Here is a 25,101-nt window from a genome sequence, read left to right as displayed (position 1 = left end):
GCCTGGGATGAGGTCTAGGGACAGTCTGGGCCGGAGACTTCCAGGTTCAAGAACTTTGGTTCTGGGTAATGGGCAGGGAGAAGATGAAGGCGATGATGTGAGGGGCATCCAGGACCGTGTCTGCATGTTGACAGAAGGGCTGCTCACTGACGGCCTTTCAAGTGGGAGATGAATCTACTCAAAGGAGAAGAAGCAGGGACCCTGGGGTGAGGAAGTGAGCTTCCGCCACCTGGCAGCGCTGTCCACATCGGGCAACCGCACTGAGGCAGAGTGGCTTCCAGGAGCCAAGCAGCCTCTCCCAAGCATCACTCTGCGGCCAGAAGCACTCAGTCAAGCCAGAGGCACCAGCATTGTCAATAAATGCTCTTCTGCGGGATTTGGCAAAGCCTGGACACACACAATCTAAAAGCATCCCCTCTTGCAACAGGGTCAACCCATTGAACCAACTGTTAATGGCCCACCATAGCTCCATCACCCACAGAGAAACCTCAGAGTCATCCCCAAGTCCTCCCACAGACAGTCCTTTGGAGTGTCAGAAATGTCTCTAAATCCTGGCAGCCCCGTGTCTGTGCCAATCTTGCACTCTGGGTCTGCCCACCAAGTACGAGTTGTGTGGTATTGGGTCAGTTACTTCAGTTCCCTCAGCCATAAAATGGGAACATTTATGAGACTGAGTTTGCAAGGTTATTAGGACAAAATTACTTAACTAACATACAACACAAAGCATAGGGCACAGCACAGAGGAGAATATCAATAAAGAATATCCCTTCCTTTTCTTCATCCTCTCCATTCCTGTGGACAAGGCCTTAATGTAGGCCTTCTCCATCTTTACCTGAACTATTGCAATGGCCTCTTACCTGGTCTCCCTTCCCCTCCTCCACACAGCTGCCAGAAATATCTTTCTCTGTGGCAACAGTTATGTTTTAAACTAAATTTACTTAAGCAACATTTGAGCACATTGTGTGCCTGGCACTGTGCTGGTGCTGCAGATATAAAAGTAAATGGGCTTGGGGCTTCCCCAGTGGCACAGTAGCTAAGAATCCGCCTGCCAGTGCAGGGGACACAGGTTCGATCCCTGGCCCAGGAAGATCTCACATGCTGTGGAGCAACTAAGCACGTGCGCCACAACTACAGAGCCTGCACTCTAGAGCCCATGAGCCACAACTACTGAGCCCGCATGCCATAACTACTGAAGAAGCCCACACGCCTAGAGCCTGTGCTCCGCAGCAAGAGAAGCCACCGCAATGAGAAGCCCGCGCAGCGCAATGAAGAGTAGCCCCCACTTGCCAAAACTAGAGAAAGCCCGCGTGCAGCAACGAAGACCCAACACAGCCAAAAATAAATAAATAAATTTATAAAAAAATAAATGAGGAAGATGGCGGAAGAGTAAGACGCGGAGATCACGTTCCTCTCCACAGATACACCAGAAATACATCTACGCGTGGAACAACTCCTACGGAGCACCTACTGAACGCTGGCAGAAGACCTCAGACCTCCCAAAAGGCAAGGAACCCCCCACGTACCTGGTTAGGGCAAAAGAAAAAACTAAACAGAGACAAAAGAATAGGGACGGGTCTTGCACCAGCGGGAGAGAGCTGTGAAGGAGGAAAAGTGTCCACACACTAGGAGCCCCTTCGCGGGTGGAGACTTCGGGAGGCGGAGTGGGGGAGCTTGGGAGCTGCGGAGGAGAGCACAGCAACAGGGGTGCGGAGGGCAAAGCGGAGAGATTCCAGCGCAGAGGATCGGGCCGACCGGCACTCACCAGCCGAGAGGCTTGTCTGCTCGCCCGCCGGGGCGGGCGGGACTGGGAGCTGAGGCTCCGGCTTTTGTCGGAGCGCCGGGAGAGGACTGAGGTTGGCGGCGTGAACACAGCCTGCAGGGCGTTGGTGCGCCGCGGCTGGCCGGGAGAGAGTCTGGGGAGGGGTCTGGACCTGCCGAAGAGGCAAGAGACTTTTACGTCCCTCTTTGTTTCCTGGTGCACGAGGAGGGGGGATTGGGAACGCTGCTTGGGAGAGCTCCGGAGACGGGCGCGAGCCACGGCTAAGAGTGCAGAGCCCAGAGACGGACATGGGACGCTAAGGCCGCTGCTGCTGCCGCCAGGAGGCCTGTGTGCGAGCGCAGGTCACTAGCCACACGCCCTTCCGGGGAGCCTGTGCAGCCCGCCGCTGCCGGGGTCCCGGGATCCGGGGACGGCTCCCCCGGGAGAGCGCACGGCGCGCCTCAGGCTGCAGCGTCACGCCGGCCTCTGCCGCTGCAGGCCCGCCCTGCACTCTGTGACCCTCCCTACCCCCCGGCCTGGGTGAGCCAGAGCCTCCGAATCAGCGGCTCCTTTAACCCCGTCCTGTCTGAGCAAAGAACAGACGCCCTCCGGCGACCTACACGCACAGGCGGGGCCAAATCCAAAGCTGAGCCCCTGGGAGCTGTGAGAACAAAGAAGAGAAAGGGAAATCTCTTCCAGCAGCCTCAGAAGCAGCGGATTAAAGCTCCACAATCAACTTGATATACCCTGCATCTGTGGAATACCTGAATAGACAACGAATCATCCCAAATTAAGGAGCCCTGTGGATGAAAGGCTCTTGGTGCTGCAGCCAGGACTCAGTGCTGTGCCTCTGAGGTGGGAGAGCCAACTTCAGGACACTGGTCCACAAGAGGCCTCCCAGCTGCACATAATATCAAACAGCAAAAATCTCCGAGAGATCTCCATCTCAACGCCAGCACCCAGCTTCACTCAACGACCAGCAAGCTACAGTGCTGGACATCCTATGCCAAACAACTAGCAAGACAGGAACACAACCCCACCCATTAGCAGAGAGGCTGCCCAAAATCATAATAAGTCTACAGACACCCCAAAACACACCACCAGACGTGGACCTGCCCACCAGAAAGACAAGATCCAGCCTCATACACCAGAACACAGGCACTAGTCCCCTCCACCAGGAAGCCTACACAACCCACTGAACCAACCTTAGCCACTGGGGACAGACTCAAAAAACAACAGGAACTACGAACCTTCAGCCTGCAAAAAAAAAAAAAAAAAAGGAGACCCCAAACACAGTAAGATAAGCAAAATGAAAAGACAGAAAAACACACAGCAGATGAAGGAGCAAGATAAAAACCCACCAGACCTAACAAATGAAGAGTAAATAGGCAGTCTACCTGAAAAAGAATTCAGAATAATGATAGTAAGGTTGATCCGAAATCTTGGAGATAGAATGGACAATAGATTGGACAAAATGCAAGAATCAGTTAACAAGGACCTAGAAGAACTAAAGATGAAACAAGCAACGATGAACAACACAATAAATGAAATTAAAAGTACTCTAGATGGGATCAATAGCAGAATAACTGAGGCAGAAGAACGGATAAGTGACCTGGAAGATAAAATAGTGGAAATAACTACTGCAGAGCAGAATAAAGAAAAAAGAATGAAAAGAACTGAGGACAGTCTCAGAGACCTCTGGGACAACATTAAACGCACCAACATTCGAATTATAGGGGTTCCAGAAGAAGAAGAGAAAAAGAAAGGGACTGAGAAAATATTTGAAGAGATTATAGTTGAAAACTTCCCTAATATGGGAAAGGAAATAGTTAATCAAGTCCAGGAAGCACAGAGAGTCCCATACAGGATAAATCCAAGGAGAAATACGCCAAGACACATATTAATCAAACTGTCAAAAATTAAATACAAAGAAAACATATTAAAAGCAGCAAGGGAAAAACAACAACTAACACACAAGGGAATCCCCATAAGGTTAACAGCTGATCTTTCAGCAGAAACTCTGCAAGCCAGAAGGGAGTGGCAGGACATATTGAAAGTGTTGAAGGAGAAAAACCTTCAACCAAGATTACTCTACCCAGCAAGGATCTCATTCAGATTTGATAGAGAAATTAAAACCTTTACAGACAAGCAAAAGCTGAGAGAGTTCAGCACCACCAAACCACCTCTACAACAACTGCTAAAGGAACTTCTCTAGGCAAGAAACACAAAAGAAGGAAAGGACCTACAATAACAAACCCAAAACAATGAAGAAAATGGGAATAGGAACACACATATCGATAATTACCTTAAATGTAAATGGACTAAATGCTCCCACCAAAAGACACAGATTGGCTGAATGGATACAAAAACAAGACCCATATATTTGCTGTCTACAAGAGACCCACTTCAGACCTAGAGACACATACAGACTGAAAGTAAGGGGATGGAAAAAGGTATTTCATGCAAGTGGAAACCAAAAGAAAGCTGGAGTAGCAATTCTCATATCAGACAAAATAGACTTTAAAACAAAGACTATTAGAAGAGACAAAGAAGGACACTACATAATGATCAAGGGATCAATCCAAGAGGAAGATATAACAATTGTAAATATTTATGCACCCAACATAGGTGCACCTCAATACATAAGGCAAATACTGACAACCATAAAAGGGGAAATCGACAGTAACACATTCATAGTAGGGGACTTTAACACCCCACTTTCACCAATGGACAGATCATCCAAAATGAAAATAAATAAGGAAACACAAGCTTTAAATGATACATTAAACGAGATGGAGTTAATTGATATTTATAGGACATTCCATCCAAAAACAACAGAATACACATTTTTCTCAAGTGCTCATGGAACATTCTCCAGGATAGATCATATCTTGGGTCACAAATCAAGCCTTGGTAAATTTAAGAAAATTGAAATTGTATCAAGTATCTTTTCTGACCACAATGCCATGAGACTAGATATCAATTACAGGAAAAGATCTGTAAAAAATACAAACACATGGAGGCTAAACAATACACTACTTAATAATGAAGATATCACTGAAGAAATCAAAGAGGAAATCAAAAAATACCTAGAAACAAATGACAATGGAGACACAACGACCCAAAACCTGTGGGATGCAGCAAAAGCAGTTCTAAGGGGGAAGTTTATAGCAATACAAGCCCACCTTAAGAAGCAGGAAGCATCTCGAATAAACAACCTAACCTTGCACCTCAAGCAATTAGAGAAAGAAGAACAAAAAAACCCCAAAGCTAGCAGAAGGAAAGAAATCATAAAAATCAGATCAGAAATAAATGAAAAAGAAATGAAGGAAACAATAGCAAAGATCAATAAAACTAAAAGCTGGTTCTTTGAGAAGATAAACAAAATAGATAAACCACTAGCCAGACTCATCAAGAAAAAAAGGGAGAAGACCCAAATCAATAGAATTAGAAATGAAAAAGGAGAGGTAACAACTGACACTGCAGAAATAAAAGAGATCATGAGAGATTACTACAAGCAACTCTATGCCAATAAAATGGACAATCTGGAAGAAATGGACAAATTCTTAGAAAGGCACAACCTGCCAAGACTGAATCAGGAAGAAATAGAAAATATGAACAGACCAATCACAAGCACTGAAATTGAAACTGTGATTAAAAATCTTCCAACAAAGAAAAGCCCAGGACCAGATGGCTTCACAGGCGAATTCTATCAAACATTTAGAGAAGAGCTAACACCTATCCTTCTCAAACTCTTCCAAAATATAGCAGAGGGAGGAACACTCCCAAACTCCTTCTACGAGGCCACCATCACCTTGATACCAAAACCAGACAAGGATGTCACAAAGAAAGAAAACTACAGGCCAATATCACTGATGAACATAGATGCAAAAATCCTCAACAAAATACTAGCAAACAGAATCCAACAGCACATTAAAAAGATCATACACCATGATCAAGTGGGGTTTATTCCAGGAATGCAAGGATTCTTCAATATACGCAAATCTATCAATGTGATAAACCATATTAACAAACTGAAGGAGAAAAACCATATGATCATCTCAATAGATGCAGAGAAAGCTTTTGACAAAATTCAACACCCATTTATGATAAAAACCCTGCAGAACGTAGGCATAGAGGGAACTTTCCTCAACATAATAAAGGCCATATATGACAAGCCCACAGCAAACATCATCCTCAATGGTGAAAAACTGAAAGCATTTCCACTAAGATCAGGAACAAGACAAGGTTGCCCACTCTCACCACTCTTATTCAACATAGTTTTGGAAGTTTTAGCCACAGCAATCAGAGAAGAAAAGGAAATAAAAGGAATCCAAATCGGAAAAGAAGAAGTAAAGCTGTCACTGTTTGCAGATGACATGATCCTATACATAGAGAACCCTAAAGATGCTACCAGAAAACTACTAGAGCTAATCAATGAATTTGGTAAAGTGGCAGGATACAAAATTAATGCACAGAAATCTCTGGCATTCCTATATACTAATGATGAAAAATCTGAAAGTGAAATCAAGAAAACACTCCCATTTACCATTGCAACAAAAAGAATAAAATATCTAGGAATAAACCTACCTAAGGAGACAAAAGATCTGTATGCAGAAAATTATAAGACACTGATGAAAGAAATTAAAGATGATACAAATAGATGGAGAGATATACCATGTTCTTGGATTGGAAGAATCAACATTGTGAAAATGACTCTACTACCGAAAGCAATCTATAGATTCAATGCAATCCCTATCAAACTACCACTGGCATTTTTCACAGAACTAGAACAAAAAATTTTGCAATTTGTATGGAAACACAAAAGACCCCGAATAGCCAAAGCAATCTTGAGAACGAAAGAAGGAACTGGAGGAATCAGGCTCCCAGACTTCAGACTATACTACAAAGCTACAGTTATCAAGACGGTATGGTACTGGCACAAAAACAGAAAGATAGATCAATGGAACAGGATAGAAAGCCCAGAGATAAACCCACGCACATATGGTCACCTTATCTTTGACAAAGGAGGCAGAAATGTACAGTGGAGAAAGGACAGCCTATTCAATAAGTGGTGCTGGGAAAACTGGACAGCTACATGTAAAAGTATGAAATTAGATCACTCCCTAACACCGTACACAAAAATAAGCTCAAAATGGATTAAAGACCTAAATGTAAGGCCAGAAACTATCAAACTCTTAGAGGAAAACATAGGCAGAACACTCTATGACATAAATCACAGCAAGGTCCTTTTTGACCCACCTCCTAGAGAAATGGAAATAAAAACAAGAGTAAACAAATGGGACCTAATGAAACTTAAAAGCTTTTGCGCAGCAAAGGAAACCATAAAGAAGACCAAAAGACAACCCTCAGAATGGGAGAAAATATTTGCAAATGAAGCAACTGACAAAGGATTGATCTCCAAAATTTATAAGCAGCTCATGCAGCTTAATAACAAAAAAACAAACAACCCAATCCAAAAATGGGCAGAAGACCTAAATAGACATTTCTCCAAAGAAGATATACAGATGGCCAACAAACACATGAAAGAATGCTCAACATCACTAATCATGAGAGAAATGCAAATCAAAACTACAATGAGATATCATCTCACACCAGTCAGAATGGCCATCATCAAAAAATCTAGAAACAATAAATGCTGGAGAGGGTGTGGAGAAAAGGGAACCCTCTTACACTGTTGGTGGGAATGTAAATTGATACAGCCACTGTGGAGAACAGTATGGAGGTTCCTTAAAAAGCTACAAATAGAACTACCATATGACCCAGCAATCCCACTACTGGGCATATACCCTGAGAAAACCATAATTCAAAAAGAGTCATGTACCAAAATGTTCATTGCAGCTCTATTTACAATAGCCCGGAGATGGAACCAACCTAAGTGTCCATCATCGGATGAATGGATAAAGAAGATGTGGCACATATATACAATGGAATATTACTCAGCCATAAAAAGAGACGAAATTGAGCTATTTGTAATGAGGTGGATAGACCTAGAGTCTGTCATACAGAGTGAAGTAAGTCAGAAAGAGAGAGACAAATACCGTATGCTAACACATATATATGGAATTTAAAAAAAAAATGTCATGAAAAACCTAGGGGTGAAACAGGAATAAAGACACAGACTTACTAGAGAATGGACTTGAGGCTATGGGGAGGGGGAAGGGTAAACGGTGACAAAGCGATAAAGAGGCATGGACATATATACACTACCAAACGTAAGGTAGATAGCTAGTGGGAAGCAGCCGCATAGCACAGGGAGATCAGCTCGGTGCTTTGTGACCGCCTGGAGGGGTGGGATAGGGAGGGTGGGAGGGAGGGAGATGCAAGCGGGAAGAGATATGGGAATATATGTATATATATAACTGATTAATTTTGTTGTGAAGCTGAAACTAACATACCATTGTAAAGCAATTATACTCCAATAAAGATGTTAAAAAAATAAATAAATAAATAAATAAATGAGTTCTCTCCCAGGGAGAGAGAGCTTCCCTGCCTCTCTCCCATAATAAATACTTACGATTTTTTTAATCTAGAAGGTCACCAAGTGGGAACCCCTGCTCTTTCTAATTCACCCCTCATCTCCATCACCCCTCACTTGCCTTCCTTCCGCCTCTCCCACACACTCATAACTTCAGCACAAGGACAAGTAGCAGGAAGTCCCAGCATAAAGAGACTGTCCAGACAGTGACAGAAAGTAAACAGGCAAAGATTATGACTCAACTAACTGCAAGCATCTGGCTCAATGACTCTGGCGGAGGAAATGCCTCTTTTTGAGGAGGGGGTTGGGTGATCACCTCCCTTCTCAATATTTCCCTTTTCGTGGCAGCCTGAACAAGATCAGATCCTCGGGCAGTGTTGGTCCAGCCGGCACTTGAAAGCCAAGAGCAAGGTCCAGCATGAGCCCTCGGACCCGGCTTGAAACCTTCAGCCCCAGACAGATGGACTCAGGGGCTTCTGTGAGTGCCTGCCAGACAAAGGTCTGTTCCCAAGGTGTGATGACCACCTCACCTCCCACCTCCCCTCCCGGACACCACCACACCCGCAAACGCAGACAGGCGCACTCTCAGAGTAGCTGAGATGGCAGAAGTTACACTGAAAAAAGCCAGAGCCACCAAACAGGATTAGACAGGTAAATCTGCTGCGATAAACATAACCCAGATCAAGGCTCAAAACCCTTGTCTATATAGGACATGAGCTGCCAGGACTTAGCTTCTCTGTCTGTATAACCATCCAGGATGCGAAAGGACACAGCAAGACTAGAAGAAACAGAAACACAAAGAAGAATAAGACACAACCCCTGCCCTGGGCACTGTATCACAGTAACAGTACCATAAACTCTGCGGCAAAAACAACAGAAACTACTGTCTCATGTTTCTGGAGGCCAGAGGTCTGAAATCAGGGTGTTGGCAGGGCCATTCTTCCTCTGAAGCCTCTAGGGGAGGATCCTTCCTTGCCTCTTCCCCCTTCTGGTGGCCCCAGGTGATCCTTGGCCTATGGCAGCATCGCTCAAATCTCTGCCTCTGTCTTCACATGACCGTCTTCCCTCTGTAGCTACACATCATCTTCCCTCAGTGTGTGTTTGCTTCTGGGTCTCTTCTCACCAGTCATATTGGATGAAGGGCCCATCCTACTCCAGCATGACCCAATCTTAACTAATTATATCTACAATGACCCTCTTTCCAAATAAGGTCACATTCTGAGGATCTGGGTGGACATGAATTCTTGGGGTGTTACCACCGGGGTCCTCGGCCTCTTTAATCGGCAGATATTGATAAGGGGCCAGACAAGGAATTCAGGCAAGGCTTTACTGGGATTTGTGCTGCAGCGGGAGGGAGCGAGAACAAGTAACAGTGCGTACTTGCTCTTTTCTCGCTCTCCTCTCTCCAAGGAGGGCAGGCGGTCTCTTAACTGGGGGAGGGTAGGGGCAGATCAGCATGGTGGTCGGGCTAGAGGGGTGCCTTAGGTCCGCCCACCCACTCGGTGGTGCTGTGTGCAGGGATGATGGGTATTTACCCTGCTTTTGGTCCCCGTACCTGATAAGTGGCAGTTGGTTTGTGGCCTTTTTGTATCTTATTGTTTCTACTTTGGCCCCAACTGCGCATGTGTGCAGTGATTTTTAGTCCCTTATAGTTTCTTCCTATTCTGTTGCTCAAGGAGAAGTTTGTCGAGGTGCAAGCACTGCAGCAAAGGGTCCCAGTCTTGTCTCAGGGAGACACTATTCAACCCAGTACAGGCATCGACAATCCAGCAGGAGGATATACTGCCAAGTTGCCAATAAAAGTTAGAAGAAAGGACCATATGAAGGGGTTTAAGATGGGTCAGTTCCAGGTGGACATCTTAGCAGCTGTGTAACCCTGGACAAGCTGCTCAACTCCTCTGAGCCTCAGTTCTCTGGTCAACAGCACAAGATTGTTTTGAAGGTCAAATGAGAAAAGATGCTTTGTTGCTATAAAGCCCTGTGCACAGACACGTGTGATGTTTCTTCACCAATCCATGCACGTTGGCTTCCTGAATAAATTGGGAGCTGCCCTGATCTCATCAGCAAGCATTTGCCAGGGTATCTCTTGTATAAAGTCCAAGCTGGATCATTTTATGATTCAGGACTTCTGAAGGGCATCCTTTAGTAGCTGCCAGAGGGAATCAGCGTGTGGTCCTGTTAAGCCCTTAACCGGCTTGCCCTCTCCTCTGGTCCAGGCTCCACCTTGCACCCAGCACTGAGCTTCTGCACCTCTTCAGGGATCTGTTTGCAATTCCATCCCTGAAGAGTCACAAAAGCTCAGTAGCGGGAGGAGAAAAGTGGGCACTGGACCTCCCCTGCCAGGTAGGGAGATACAGAATGAGCCAAGCACATGACAAAGCACAACTCGGGTGGGACTGCACCTGCAGGACGGTCCAGCCTTTCCTGGAGCAGATGCATGGACTACATCAGGGCCTTCAACATTCTCACAAGTCCCGCATCTGTAGGACACAGGTCCCTTACACTGACAGTGCGCTGCACGGCTGGTGAAGCCCTCACACAACCGTTCTCCCCTCCCACCTCCACAACCACATCGTGGACCAGACTGGGCAGCTGTTTTAACGCCGCAGGTAACTGAGGCCAAGAAGTGAGGGTCCAGCCCTCACCCACACAACTGGCAAAAGATGGGGTTGAAACCTGAATAAAAACCATGCACTGTGACATGCAGACTACATGGCAAAACATACATTCTGAAGGTGATGATTTATTTAACCTGTGGCTGAACTAATAATCGTTTTCACTTCACTGACAGTATTTTCATGCCACCATTGTAAGCACTTTACAAATATTAAGTCACCTAATCCTCTCAACAGTCCTTAAAGGTAGATATCATTGTCACCCATTTTACAGATGAGGCAAGTGAGACACAGAGAGGTTAAATAACATGCCCAAGGTAACCCAGCTGGTGGGTGACAGAGCTGCTATAGTTAAGATTTAAAGCTGTGCATGGAGTTTATTCCATGTATAATAGACTGGATTTTAAACTGATTCTCTGATCCTGAGGAAATAAATGTAATAAAGTTTTCATCTATACTAGTTAATTTCTAGCCAGATTCTTTTTTTAAAAAAATCATCAAAGTATTATATGTTCGTGGTCTCAAATCTACAGCACAGTTAAGAGGAAAAGCAGCATCTCCCAGCCCCGCTGCCCTCCCTTTTCCTTTAAACCACTGGGCTCCTCCAGGGTGAAGCTATGAGCAGCCTCTAGAGACAGATGAAAAGAAAGAGGCTGCCTCTGAACTAATCTGAAATTCATTCTTTGCCCACTTTGCAGGGGAGAGGACTGAATGAAAACATTTTCTCTGAGACTGATTTCAAATTATACTGGCAATGTAGAAACTGCCCCCTGGGGTCCAGGCAGGCCCACCCTGTGCTCTGGTGCCACAGGGGCCCGAGTGGCTTTCCAGAGGTCCCTGGAGGACAGCAGAGGCCATTGCAGTTTCTCCCCATGACCCATGCAGGGCCTACCCACGCACGATGCGGTGGAAAAGGCCTGGGCATCCCAAGTTACGCAGACCTGGATCCCACCCGCTCTGAGCCTCTGTCTCCTCCTCTGTAAAATGGGGGCAAGAGCAGCACCCACATCCTAGGGTGGCCGCAAGGACCAGATGAGGTGATGTCCTTTCTTTGCACAGGTGTAAAGCCTGGCACATGGGAACACAATTTACATGCTGGTTATTTTTCCCTCTTGTGGTCTATGGAAGCAAAAGTGTCTTGTCATTCTGTCAGATGCACTGTGTGCCCCACCCCCGCCCCAGCCTTAGTTTCCCCACCCGTGGAAGTTCATCCTGGCAAGAGAAAGGTCAGCTCCCACCCGGTAGAGACCAGCCAGGGTTGGGGATTCTCAGGTTCCCCAGTCCTTCTTTGGTGCAGATATTTAAGACTCAGTTCTACAGCCTCGGGGCCTAACCCATGTCTTGGGAGACGGGCTGCCAAGCAGTGAAAATCCTCTCCGGAAAGAGACTCAACAGAGGGCCACACCCACATCCCTCACAGAGAGCCGAGGTGCCCCTTGCTGCCCCCATAGCACAGGCGCTGCATTCCCTGCCTGCCGCGTTTCAGAGCTGTTTGGCTTGGGTGACGAGAGCTGTTGCCAGCACCTGCCCACAGGCTGCACCCTTTCTCACTTAATTTCCTGGGAGAGGCTAGAACAAAAGGGTCTGTCGCTGAAACTTATCTCAAATTATTTGGGCTCAGAGGGAAGAATCATAGACTCTGCTGGCTGGAAGGAGCCCACAGGACTCATGGATGCCAAGCTCCAGTCTCTGAGTTCAGCTCGCTCCAGAAATCACAGCCTCTCCCCTCTCCCCAGCACAGAAAGAGATCTAGACCAGCATTTCACAAACTTAAAGGTACATTTGAACCACCCAGGGATCTTGTAATGCAGATTCCGACTCAGTAGGGCGATCTAGAGGACTTGCTGCCCTCAGAAGGTCCTGCTGTAATAGGGGGAGTGCAGTCCCTGGGCAGGTCCTTCTCCAACCACAGGGTCTAGCATCACAGTGCCTTTAGCACCATAGAAAATATTTATTGGATGGATGGTTGGATGGGCGGATGGATGGATGGGCAGATGGATGGATGGATGGATGGGCAGATGGATGGATGGATGGATGGGCAGATGGATGGATGGATGGATGGGCAGATGGATGGATGGATGGATGGGCAGATGGATGGATGCATGAACGGATGGGCGGATGGATGGATGGGCGGATGGATGGATGGGCAGATGGATGGATGGATGGATGAACGGATGGGCGGATGGATGGATGGGCGGATGGATGGATGGGCAGATGGATGGATGGATGGGCAGATGGATGGATGGATGGTTGGATGGGCGGATGGATGGATGGATGGGTGGATGGATGGATGGGCAGATGGATGGATGGATGAACGGATGGGCAGGCAGATGTAGATGGACGGATGCTGATGTGAAGATCAAACTGTCCTATAATTACATATCTAGGTAAAAATGTCCTGGAGGTGAAATGAAGGAAGGGGGAAGGAGGGGAGGGAGGGAGGGAGGGAGGGGAAGAGGTCAGTGAAAGATGAAAAACCCTCTAAACTCCCAAAGAGTTTTCTTTTTAACTCTACTGGAACATCTTATTAACTTAGAATGATTTATGGATGTGTCATATCCCCTCCTGTAGACTATGAGGTGTGCGCGCGCAGGGCTGTGTTTTTTATCTCCTAATCCCCAGTGCCTGGCTCTGGCAAGAGCTCCATAAATACACATTTTGTGAAATGAATAGGGATAATAGCTCCATTCAGGAAATCCCCTTTAGGTACCAGACATGGATATCTCATTTAATCCTGTAACAGCCTTATAAGGTCAGTCCTATTATCACCACTTTACAGATGAGGAATGTGAAACTTGGGAGGATTAAGTAAGATGCCCACAGTCACACAATCAGTGGTTGGGATTAGCGCCCAGGAGACCGGAGCCCATGCTGCTCACCGAGGGAGAGCCAGGTTGTGTGAGGCCTCAAGTTGATACATTTTGAGGGACCCTCTTTGAGAAAAACATACCCGCAAAACTCTGCTGCAAAATTTACAAAATAGTATGACTATGTGAACACATCACCGGGACCATTCCCAGCCTTGGAGGTGCCGTGCAGGGAGGGGCTCTGCAGCTTAGGCTACATTAGCTGCATGGCAAAAATGCCTCTGACCTTGACCCACGTGCTGGAAATGAGAGCAACAGGAAGAAGGGAGAGGAAAAACTGTCGGACAAAGAGAGAAAGAGATAAAACAGGAGCAAAAGACAAGAAAGGAGGGAGAAAAAAGGAGGGGACTCAAAGAGATGGTTGGAAAGAGACAGAGCCATCAGAGACGGGACAGGAAGGAGCTGAGGGGGAGTTAAAGCTGCCTCTGGATGAATGGGGGCAGGGGGCTGGGAGCATCCAGCCAGCTGGTCCCCCCAGTACCTGGGAGGACGGGCCCTCTGCTCTCTCCAGGCCTCTGGGCCTCCACCTGTACACCGTGCAACCTCCTCCCCACAAGGACCCTGCCTCGTCCTGCCCACCTGTCTCCTTCCCAGGCCTCTCTTCAAGCTCCCAGACCCACTCGGGAGCCTGGGCCCGAGCTGGAGACAGGAGGGCTGAGTAATCACCCCTCCAGCAAGCGTTGCCCAGCAGCATTCTTGCCCATGCAGCTACCTCTTTCCTGGTTCATCACCTGAGCACCCAGCAAGGAGATGCAAGCCTGGGGCCTGACGTTTAGCCGGGTACATAGAGGAAGCAAGGTCAGGGAAAGCCTGGTTCAGGGTGGCACCCTGGCCTCCCACTGCCCGACTGCTGGGTCCTCCTTAAGAGGGACATGCCTGCCTGGGTCTTCGCAGCCTGTCCCTTGAAGTCACCTGTTCTGAGATCACGGGCACTTGACTTGGCCCAAAACTTCCAATTCTGAAGGCCATCACCCTAGAGTGGGGAAGGATGGTGGGCCCAAGAGACCCCCCCAGACCAGCTCAGATCTCTGCTGCCCAGTGATGAGTCCAAGGCCACACCTGATGGAGGAGCCAAGATTAGGCCAGTAAACAGTTAAATCGAGCCAATATTCCTCCTTCTGCCCAGAGGTCACCAGGGTCCTGCATGCACCATATCTCCCCAGACCATCACCCAGGGCTTTCAGACACATGTGTTGCATTCAGCCCTGAACCGGGGTCAAGCCCCAGCTCCGCCAAAAACCCAGTGTGATTGGGGGCCAGTCACGTCATCTCCACGCGCTACGATTTCCTCAACTGTCAGATGGGAGCAAAATATTCCTCATGGGGTTATGGTGAGAATTGAAGAGATGAAACATACAAGCATGTTATCCATGGATGGGCCAATACAGAAGTCTAACCTGGGCTGGTCTCTGGGGAGGGTCAAGGTTGAGACATGGAAGAAAATCTAGACTTGTTCAGAAACCGACACTAATTTACTGTGCGATCTTGGACATCCCTTTTGTGGGAATTTAGTTTCCTGACCCACAAAGGGGATGGGAGAAGACAGTTGTCCAAATCCCTTCCAGTTCTGTGGTTCTGTGGTTCCAAGGTGTCTCCTTGCACAGCCCCCGGCCAAGGGGGTGGCTCCGGATCTCAGGATACTGCAGGATGGGAATCTGCAGTGACCCTGCTGGGTGATATTCAAAACAGTAATAACCGGTGAGGCAGGGGCAAAAAACGCTCAAAAGGGATGTTGGCTGGTACTCCGTATATGAACCTACGCAGGACAGCTTCACTCCAAGGTCCGGGGAAAGGTAGGGAAACCTGTTCTTCACGGACTTCCCAATCCTGTTGCCCCACTCACGGCAACAATCTAGTCCCACCGAGCAGTAAATTCCGTCAGCCCACCCCCCACACTCCTCCACCACCTCCCCACAACCCCAAACAAAACACCCACACGGTGAGAACCCCAAACAAAACACCTGCAGCTAGAAGAGATGAGAGAGAGAGAGAGGGAGGGCCTTCTGACATCACAGACAGCCAACTCCCGGTTGGGTGGAAGCCATTCAGCCAGGAAGGCTTTTACAACATCTAGGTGTGTCACCTGTTCTGAGGCCAAAGGCCGAAGAATGACTCCAGGTATTGTTCCAGCCCCTAAGATGAGTGTCGGATTATAAGACGCATAATCGTTCCAGTTTGGCAACTTCACCTGTAGGGCTGCTTTAACTGACCTGCCCCATAGTCTCCAAATCACTCCTGGAAGACAGCGGTGGAAGGCACACGGCCAGCTCCTCGAGGCGGGGAGAGATGCTGGACGCTGGGGACCAAAGCCTGCCCTGCGCTTAGGCCTCCTCCAGCCGATGCTGCCAGGGATCACTGACCTGCTGGCCGCCAGGGCCCGATCCCGGGAGGCCCTCCTCCTGACTTGCCGACGTCACTCAGCTCCAGGCTGCAGAGAATTCGGGAAGGTCGCAGAGCCAACATGGTGAGTGTGAAGGCCTCTGCTCCAAAAACTGGCGGAGGGAGGGTCTCCCCATAAAGGGCCCTTTGGGCAGCTGAGAATTTTGCAACACCTTCCGGGTTAAAAAAAGAAGTCACACCTGACTCGCCCCACACTCCAGCCCATTATAGGTGTCAGTCCCCACCTGCCCTCCTCGCCAACAGCCGTTGCACCGGCACCAAGCCAGGGCCATCCTGCCTACTCTCTTGCCCAAGGTCTCCTGGTCTGTTGGCTGCAGACTGGAGCCACTTTTCCAAGGCAAGGGTCTGCTTTGACACAATGGTGGCCCTCTGCTACCTCTCTGGGAAAACTGACTCCTTTTCTTTTTAAAGAAAAGCAGAGGAGCACTGCTTTAGGACAATCTGGGGCGCCGTGGCGATCTACCTGCCCCTCCTTTTGGCTCTGCTTTCTCTCCTCCTCTGAACAGCGAGAGCTTCTCCACTGTCTTGGGGGCAAAGAGAATCGACCCCACCTTTCAGGGAGGATGGCTGAGGACAGGAAGGGGAGGAGGTGGAAACCAGGGAAACTTCCTTCTGATTGTTGGCCGGGATGCTGCAGTTGCCAACAAGCAAAGTGAAGATGAAAGGGGAGGAAAGGCAGGGAAGGGAAGGGGGAGCATTAGGTCCGGGAGAGAAGGGGGTGACCTGCTGGGCCCCTCAGGGGACGGTCTCCTGACTCCCGAGCGCTTTCTGTGACACTCCCCTGAACAGTCTGGCGATGCTCTAGCCCCAGGGCTGGGGGAGCTGGGGCCAGAAAGGGGAAGGGGTTCGCCTGCTTTACTCTGCAGTTTAGCCAGCATTGAAGCACCAGCCGTCTATGTCCCGTCCCTAGAAGCCCAGCCTGTTTGCAGAGAAGCTCCATCCTGCCAGGGCTCTCAGGAGGGAAGAGGAAGCGGCACCAGCCCGCCCAAATGTCAGCAGCTTCTTGGTGGCGCTTGGAGCAACACGGAAGGGGGCAATTTGGGGGGCAGATGGCTGGGGCACTAGCCATAGAGTCAAAAGGTCACATGGCCAGCTCCCTTATGAGCTTGTCAGTCTTCAAACTTTCCTCTGAGACTCACCGTCTCCCTCTGTAAAACAGAAACATTATCCATGTGACCCCCTAGGCACAGACACAGGGTTAGTGGAAAGAGTAAATGGGCTAGTGGTATATGTGAATAGCCTCTGTAAACCAGGGAGCCCTGTACAGATGTCAGCATTTAGGACTAAAGAAAAATCCACTCCAGGGAACGGCAGGTGGGCGGCGTGGCCAGCACTGACCCTCCACTGCCCGGAGGAGGAGCCGGGTGCTACTGTATGAGTGCATGGTGGCAAGTGGGCAAGCTGGGGAGGAGAGACCAGGCCCAGGGCCCCAGAGGCAAGGCAGCAGATTTACCCACGATCCAGGACAGGACCCAAGGAGCTTCTGGCCCCTGAGCTAACCATTAAACCACCCGTACCTGATAATCCTGTTATTTCCCCGTAATGAGGCCCAGACAACTGTAGCTTCCAGCCCTCCCTTCTCCTTCCCCTCCCTGCTTCCTCCCACACCCTCGGGCCACTCCCTAGACAGAGTCCTACACTGGTGGCTGTGTCTTCATGACGGTTCTCCTTCAAACCTATTCAACCAGGTACACCCGTGAGACAGGAGCTGGGGAGGGCCCTGGGCAGAGGTCTGAGCCCCATCTCCCCTCAAGGGGAATGTGTCCCTTGATATCTGATACCCACAGCTGAGCTCTGGAGGGAAGCCTGGGATGCTGGGACTAGCCATCCTGATCTTAACTCATTACTGCCCAGGAGGCCCCAACACACCATGAACCACCAGAGTAGAGTGTTCAACACCTGAGGTCAGCCCAAACCTTGGGCCACCCTGGAAGAAGCAGGTCCTCCCCACCCTCTCCTCCTTGACTTGCCAGCTGGTACAGACCCAGTGGGCTGCTGGGCTTGGCTGGGGCTCAGGAATGTGGCAGGTCAGCAGGGGTCCGGGAGCATGGGTGGGGTCCACCTCCAAGAGAGGCCGAGTCCAGGAGCCCACTCAGCCCTGGTGGCACCTTCCTGGCTCGCAGACAGAAGAGCTGGGCAGTCGAAAGACCCAAGAGGGCAAGACAGGCAAAGAAGGGCTAGGCCCCCTCCTGTTCTCCAGGCCCCCTCCCTACCTGATGTGAGCCCCAAAATAGCTCCATCCTTCCAACCACCATTTAATCAGCCCCTGCTGTTGGCCAGCCTCCAGACGGCTGGAAGGAGGACAAGAGGGTACAATGCCTAGGTCCTGCCCTGGAGGTGCTCGAAATCCAGAGGAAGGACAGCTCCTTAAGCAAAGGATCCTAAAGGAGTGTGACAAATCCAGTGCCAGAGGTGGTGCAAGGTACCCCTGGAGGAGGCAGTAAATTCTCTCTGGGGGTGGTCAGGGAGTTGTCCCAGAAGAGAAAGTACTTGCACTAGACCTTGAAGGATGAGCAGGCTCTCTCCAGGCAGAGGGAAGCGCATGTGAACAGCAAGAAAGCACGGCCGTGGGGGACGAGGGGGAGGGTGCCGTGGCTGGAGCAACAGGCGCAGGGGGCACAGCTGAGGTCCGGGCCCCGCGGGGTGGTCGTACAAGGCTCTGCACGGAGCTCAGGTTGAGGGTCCCCACTGTGCCCTGCAGCTCAGGGGGGCTGGGCCAGGGTGGAGTCCCAGCAGCTGTCAGGGGCTCACGCCTTGGGCTGAGCCACCCCCAGAATCTGGCCCAGCCTGCCCTTGATCCCTCCCAGGCAGGGCAGCAGGCGTCCAGCTCCACTCATTCATCCCAAGAAACGGGCAGCATGCCTCCTCTGTGCTCGCACTAGACTTGCTGGTGAGAGAAAGCAGACCCCTGCGCTCACTCAGCATCTAGAGGCAGTGGAGGGTGGGGAGGGGTAGAGGATTATCAAACAATCACACCAACTCCAGTTTCACTAACAACTGACTCACAGGCTGTGATGAAACACGTGGGGAGCTGTCAGAGCCAGATCAGGGCGTGGGCCTTGCTGGAGGTCAGCAGAGGCCGAGGGCTGCATAGGAGCTGGGATGGGAGGAGATGGGCCGTGTCAGGCAGAGGGACCAGCTCCCGAGAATGTGGACGTACATCCCCAGGCCCTCTTCCGTCCCCCAGGGCTCTTCACTCCTGCACTTGGGGTGGAGTTCTGTACCTGGCTACTGACACGGTTTAGAAGTCGGGTCTGGTCTATGCCCCCAGGCCTCTCCCTCACCCTCTCCACCTCCCCTCTGTGCAGTTGAGACCCCAGTGGTCATCTGCAGCAAACGCCCTTCACTCCCAGCCTGTGCCCTTGACGAGGACTAAGAAAATCTGAGGAGCTGAACATGGGACGTGCGGAGAGACTAGTCCAGGGCAGAGAGGAAAAATGGAAGCAACGAAAAACAGGGCTCAGGAACTCTGCACAAACTTTCCGAAGCCCCAGAACTAACGCAGGGCAGCAGGAAACAAATGCTCTCAGGCCTGAACCTCTTGGCGGGCCTCTCAGCTTTCCCAGGCAGCTCTCCTCCCCTCAGCCTTCCTTCTTGATCAGATGAAAACATCTGCCTCTGTAAAGCACCTCAAATGCCCAAGCAATGATTCCCCCAGACAGTGATTCCCCAAAACCTGAAATGCGTTCATCTGCTACATTCTCTTATAAACCTGTTGCCACAAGACTATGAGCTTCTAGAGGAGGGTCTGTGTCTTTTCCATCTTTTTAGCCCCAAACCTAGCACAGGGCCTGGCACGGAATAGGCACTTGATAAACATTTGTGAATGAAGGACAAATAAATGACCAAAGACTGGAACCCCTATAATGAGCGGTTCTGACACTGAAAACAAGATTAGCCAAGTCTGATTGAAAAAGATACCAGATGCTACTGGAGCTGTTACCAAGCTGCTTGCATCCCAGATAGGGCTGGGGTGAGGCCTGAGCCCACCTGGAAACCCCAGCGATGGGAAAGTGAGAGAGTCGGAGCAGAACCAACACGGCAATCCCCCCGTGACGTGCTTAACTCCACCTCGCAGCCCGCAGCTCTGACTGTCAGGATTGCAGTAGAGAAATTCGTAAACAAGACTCAGAACCGGGACACCTCTCCCCCACCCCTCCCTCCCGGAGCAGCTTCCAGCTTCCTGGCATAATCCGCATGCAAGCGGAAACTCTCACAGGGTAGCAGGTGAAAGAAATACTTGAGGAAGAGGGCGAGAGACTGAGTTGGCACCCGTTCGGGGACGGGCACCCATCCAGGGATGGCAGCAGTGTCTTCCGTCACAAAATGTTCTGCATATCCGTCTGGCCGGGCTCTGCCTGCTGACGTGTCTGATGCTTTAGGCATTTCCTGCAGTCTTAATTTCTTCCTTTATAATATGCATGCATTCATTCAGCTTGTGTTTCCTGAGCATATGCTATGCGCTGGCTAGACACAGTGGGAAAGTCAGAGGAAAATACCCAAAATCGAAGCCGTCGGTTCCATATGCTCCATGGATGGAAGAGAGGCAGGGGAGACCACTTCCCCCCACCCCAGGCAGAGCAGAAAGGGGGCCACGTAGCTGAGGTCACCCCACTTCACCGTCATCCCGTTCCCACCCTGACACTGGGACTTCACTCATGATCACACCTCCGCTCCTCAGAGAGCAGGGCTCTGTCAGGCTGTCGGGAGGACCTACCCTGGTGAGGAGGAATCACTGATGCGCTAAAAGAGGATAATAACAACAGCAGCCACGTCTCACCTCCACCCAAACACAGCAAGCATTCTGTGGTCTGAGAAGCACATTCACTTCCAGAATCTCCCTGAATCTTACCCACAACTCTCTGAGACACAGTGATCCTCCTCGTACAGATGAGGGGACTGAGACTCAAAGGGCTCAAGTGACGTGAGAAGGGTCACTCAGCCAACAGGAATCAGGATTGGACTCTAAGCTCTGGGATTTGGGGATTAAGTGCCCTGCTTTTCCTTCACGCCCTCCGTCTCCTCTAAGATGTGGACCCATAAGACCTAAACTTGAACTAGAACAAGAACTTAAGCTAGAAAGGACCAGGGGACCCCGCTTTCCTATCTAGAAGCTGATAGATTTTATGATAAAGGATGCATTTAGGGAAGACTGCATCAGCCGGGGCAATCAAGTGGGAGAAAGACAATGTCATTTCTGCAAGGAGACTGCATCTCTCGCTAATCTACTAAAGGTCACTAAGGAGGAAAAAAAACACATGGACACAGGAAACCAGTGGACATAATTAACTTAGACTTTCAAGAAGACCAAGAAAAAGTTTCATGCCTGATGTTGCTTAGGAGAAAAAAAGACTCAAGTTACCATGAGATCACTAAGGATAGAAAATTGATTTAAAGAGAGAATGTTATGAGTAAATCAGGCCTAGGACTAGTCTCACCCGTAGTTAACAGCAAGCTCTTCAGAATCACAGGCCCTAAAGAAAGGAGATCGTCCAGATAAGTGGTTCCCCAAAATTTGGTTCAGCCTCAGAGCCCTTTGGCCCTGAAATCTAACGTAGAACCCCATGTGGAAAACAGAGAAAACCAGAGCTGCAGTGTTTGAAAGGACTGTGACCCCCAGCCACTCGTGCCCTCTCTCCCTCCCAACACTACGGCAACCTCTGGGGGCTCCACCAAATCCCCCCAGGATGCCATAGAGCCCTTGTCTGGCCTTGCCTTTGTCTACTGTGGAAATTTCCTTCACGATCCAGCTTCTACTCACAGCTCTTCTGTGGCTTAAAACAATCCTCCCCTTGCCAAGAGAAAGCCATCTTTCTGTAATTTCCCCACTCATCCTCAGCATGCTTTTCGCCTTCACCTTGAGATGGCCCTACACATTTCAAAGGACCACACTTGTCATACCCTGAATCTTCACTTCTCTGGCTTGCACCCCCCACCCTTTGTTCATAGAGAGATCACACATGTCACATGACATCACTTTGGGTCCCCTAACTGCTCTGGTCACTCTCGGCACCCTAGTCCTTCAATTCCTTTCCTGAAGTCAGAGCCCTTGACCTAATGAAACCACAAAATAGCTACCATTTGCTTGGTTCCTACTACACACATGCTAGGCCCTCTACTAGGCTCTTTCTCATTAATAATTAATGATCTTTTAGTACCTATTATGTCAAGCACTTGCTAGGCTCTGTATTGATACTGTTATTAATTATTAATTAAAATAATACAACATGTACTCCATGGACACGAGGACTTTGCCTACTGGTTCACTGCTGTATATCCAGTCCCAGAACAGTGCCTTACTGAATGGACAAAGTATGATTATTGTTGTTGTTGTTGTTATTATTAATATTTATTGCATTCCTACTATGTAACCGGCAATGCGCTATATGCGGTACATACTTTGGTCTCATTAAGAGGAAGACATTGAAATTCTGTCTCTCTGTCTCTGCCTCTCTCTCTCTCACACACACACACAAAATTGAGGCTCCCAGGGGTTAAATAACTTGCCTGAGGCTCGTGCTCCATCCGGTATAAAACACAGCCTCCCCTAGCAATTTGCAGCCCAGCACGGAAAAACTTCACCAGGTGTTCCCAGAGTTATGTGAGTGGGCAGGAAAGTGGCAAAGGAGCTTCAGGTTCTACAACTACAAAGTAATAGATGCAGAGCAGTCACGGAAGCAGCCCTGAGGCACTATTTACAGGATCGCCAGTTCGGAGTTCACAGGCAGAGCTCCCGAAATCACTACAGACTTTGGCCAGGAGGTGGCAGTGCTTTGCTGCAGCCGCCAAACCAGCCCACTAGCGGCTGCTTCTCTGGCAGCAACCGGAACAAAAGAGAATGCTCTGGTCCAGCCCTGTGCAGACCCACCTGCAGAGCCTCCTCCAGCGCTGTGGGGGATCCTGCGCCCCAAGCCTCTGGGGTATGAGAGGGGATGAACTTTCACGTGCTAAACTCCTCTGCATGTCAAAGCACCGAACCACGTGCATCGTCCCTGTTAACCCTCACCAGCAACCCTGTGAAATAGATCATATTCTCCCCGTCTTACAGATGAGGAAACTGAGACTCAAAAAAATTAAGTAACATGCCCAGGACCACATAGCTGGTAAGGGGAAGAGCTGGCTTCAGGCCAGTGCTCCTGACTCAGCGCCCAGGGGGTACAGAAGCAGGGACACCCCCCTCTGACCAGAGCATCTGAGACCCCTCAGACCACAAACACCAGCCGAGGGAGACCATGAGCAAGTCTGTACAATCGTGAGAGGACCAGATGGGTTTCCCGTGGGCTTGAAAAGGTGCATCGTAACTAGCAGGTAAAGCACCTGACAGAACACTTATCGCTGTCTGGTTTTATCATAGTTTTATCACACCGAAGTCCCAAAGGAGAAAACTGGGTCCAGGAGATGTTAAATGATTTACCTGGATCCAGGAGATGTTAAATGATTTACCTAAGGTAAATAATAGCTAAAAAAAAATAGCTCCACAGAGAAACAGAAGAGTCAGACTTTATAATACCAAGTCCTTCTTTCCTCCCCGTGATTTCTCTCCCGGTTAAAGTTTAAAGGACAATTCAGGACAAGCAAAGGGGAGTATGATTTTTCAAAGGCAATGTAAGCTTTGTGGGGTTCTTTCACAAACCTCAGGCTGCATCACAGATGGCCGTTCCCTAGTTCAGATAAATGGCAAGGTTTAGAGAACCCTGCCAAGCTCTAAGATCCACCAACTCTTCCCAAAGGCAAACCCCCTAAGGGTCCCAGTCAGTCTAGGTGTCCTGACTCCTGATGGCTTTTCTGTCCCCTTCAGCCATTGCACAGGCGTTGCATTCAGGTGTGCAAAACTGGGGGCACCTTCCTTCCCATCAGATCCTGCAGGGAAGGGAAGGTGGGCTGGATGGACACACTGTCCTGGGGCAGAAAGAAAACTGTATAAAGTAGAACTGTTGAGAGAACTCAGAGAGGCTGCAGAGACCCAAGGATGGCCCTCAGGTGGGATTTGTAGGAGCGACAGGTAAGAGCAGCATCACCTAGAGACAAGGGCTCTGCATTGGGGAACCAGGGCTTCCTTCAGTTTGACTCAACCCAACAGGCATGTACTAATACCTCACTCCTGCCCTTTACAACATCTTGCCGTGTGACCTGGGGAGAGCTAGCACAACGCCTCTGTGTCTCAGTTTCCCCATTTGTAGAACAGGAATTGTTCCATCCTCGCCCTCTCCCCTGGCCCTACCTGGAGTTGAGAGCTGTGCCTGAAAACAAAAGCAGATTCTTAAATGACAGCAGCTGAACAGCAGGCTGTCAGCAGGATAACGAAGGCCACCTGACACCTCCCTTCCGCCCCAGGCCCTGCCCCAGAGCCATTATACGCTGGGACAGGGCCAAGGTACTCAGCTCAAATTGCCAACAGGTCAGCACCTATGTGGCTTAGCACAAGGCAAAACCATTTTGCCTTGTTTTGGCTCAGAACAAGGCAAAATGGTTTCTAATGCAGCAGCCGAGGCTGAGGTCGGGCCAAAGGAAAATGTGCTGCCGACAGGACAACTCAGCACAAGGCAGATTGAGTGAGGATGTTTCCAGAGGCTCCTCCGCGCCAGGGCTTGGACACCCACCTGCGCGTGGCCCGGACTGGGGGGGTCTGCCTGGAGACAGGCTAACAATTCAGAAGGCCCTTGAACGCCAGCATGATTTGTCATCTCTGAGAGCCTTCCACGCACTGAGGGCTACTGCATCACAGCCAGGCTTGTCTCAGGAAACTCACACCCTCCTCTCTTGACTCGTGATCCCCCAGCCCTCACTTCACGTCCCCTCTCATCACCTCACCTGTCACAGCTGAGGCACCCAAGAGAGAGGGCACTTGCTCCAAGCTGGCAAAGGCATCAGCCTGCAGATGGAGAGGACATAGCAGCTTGCCGTCAGGTTGGGGGTGGGATGCAGGTACACGGGTCAGGACAGTGTGAGGTCCCTCAGAGC

The 25,101-nt window shown here is 49.6% G+C and overlaps 1 protein-coding gene across 1 annotated transcript in view; it reads right to left on the bottom strand.

Annotated features, from left to right (window-relative positions):
• The window catches only part of SMIM35 (small integral membrane protein 35), a gene marked incomplete at both ends in the record, with an annotated part of 54,360 nt that extends 38,157 nt beyond the window's left edge, over positions 1–16,203 (bottom strand). The window contains 1 exon segment of the mRNA XM_082844092.1: positions 16,101–16,203. Coding sequence (XP_082700218.1) covers positions 16,101–16,203 — 103 coding nt within the window.
• Between the last annotated feature and the right edge of the window lie 8,898 nt (positions 16,204–25,101).

Source organism: Leucopleurus acutus, assembly GCF_964270905.1.
Source record: "Leucopleurus acutus genome assembly, chromosome: 8".
Classification (NCBI taxonomy): Eukaryota; Metazoa; Chordata; class Mammalia; order Artiodactyla; family Delphinidae; genus Leucopleurus; species Leucopleurus acutus.
The sequence above is the reverse complement of the archived record's forward strand: the minus strand, read 5'-3'. Positions and strand labels throughout refer to the sequence as shown.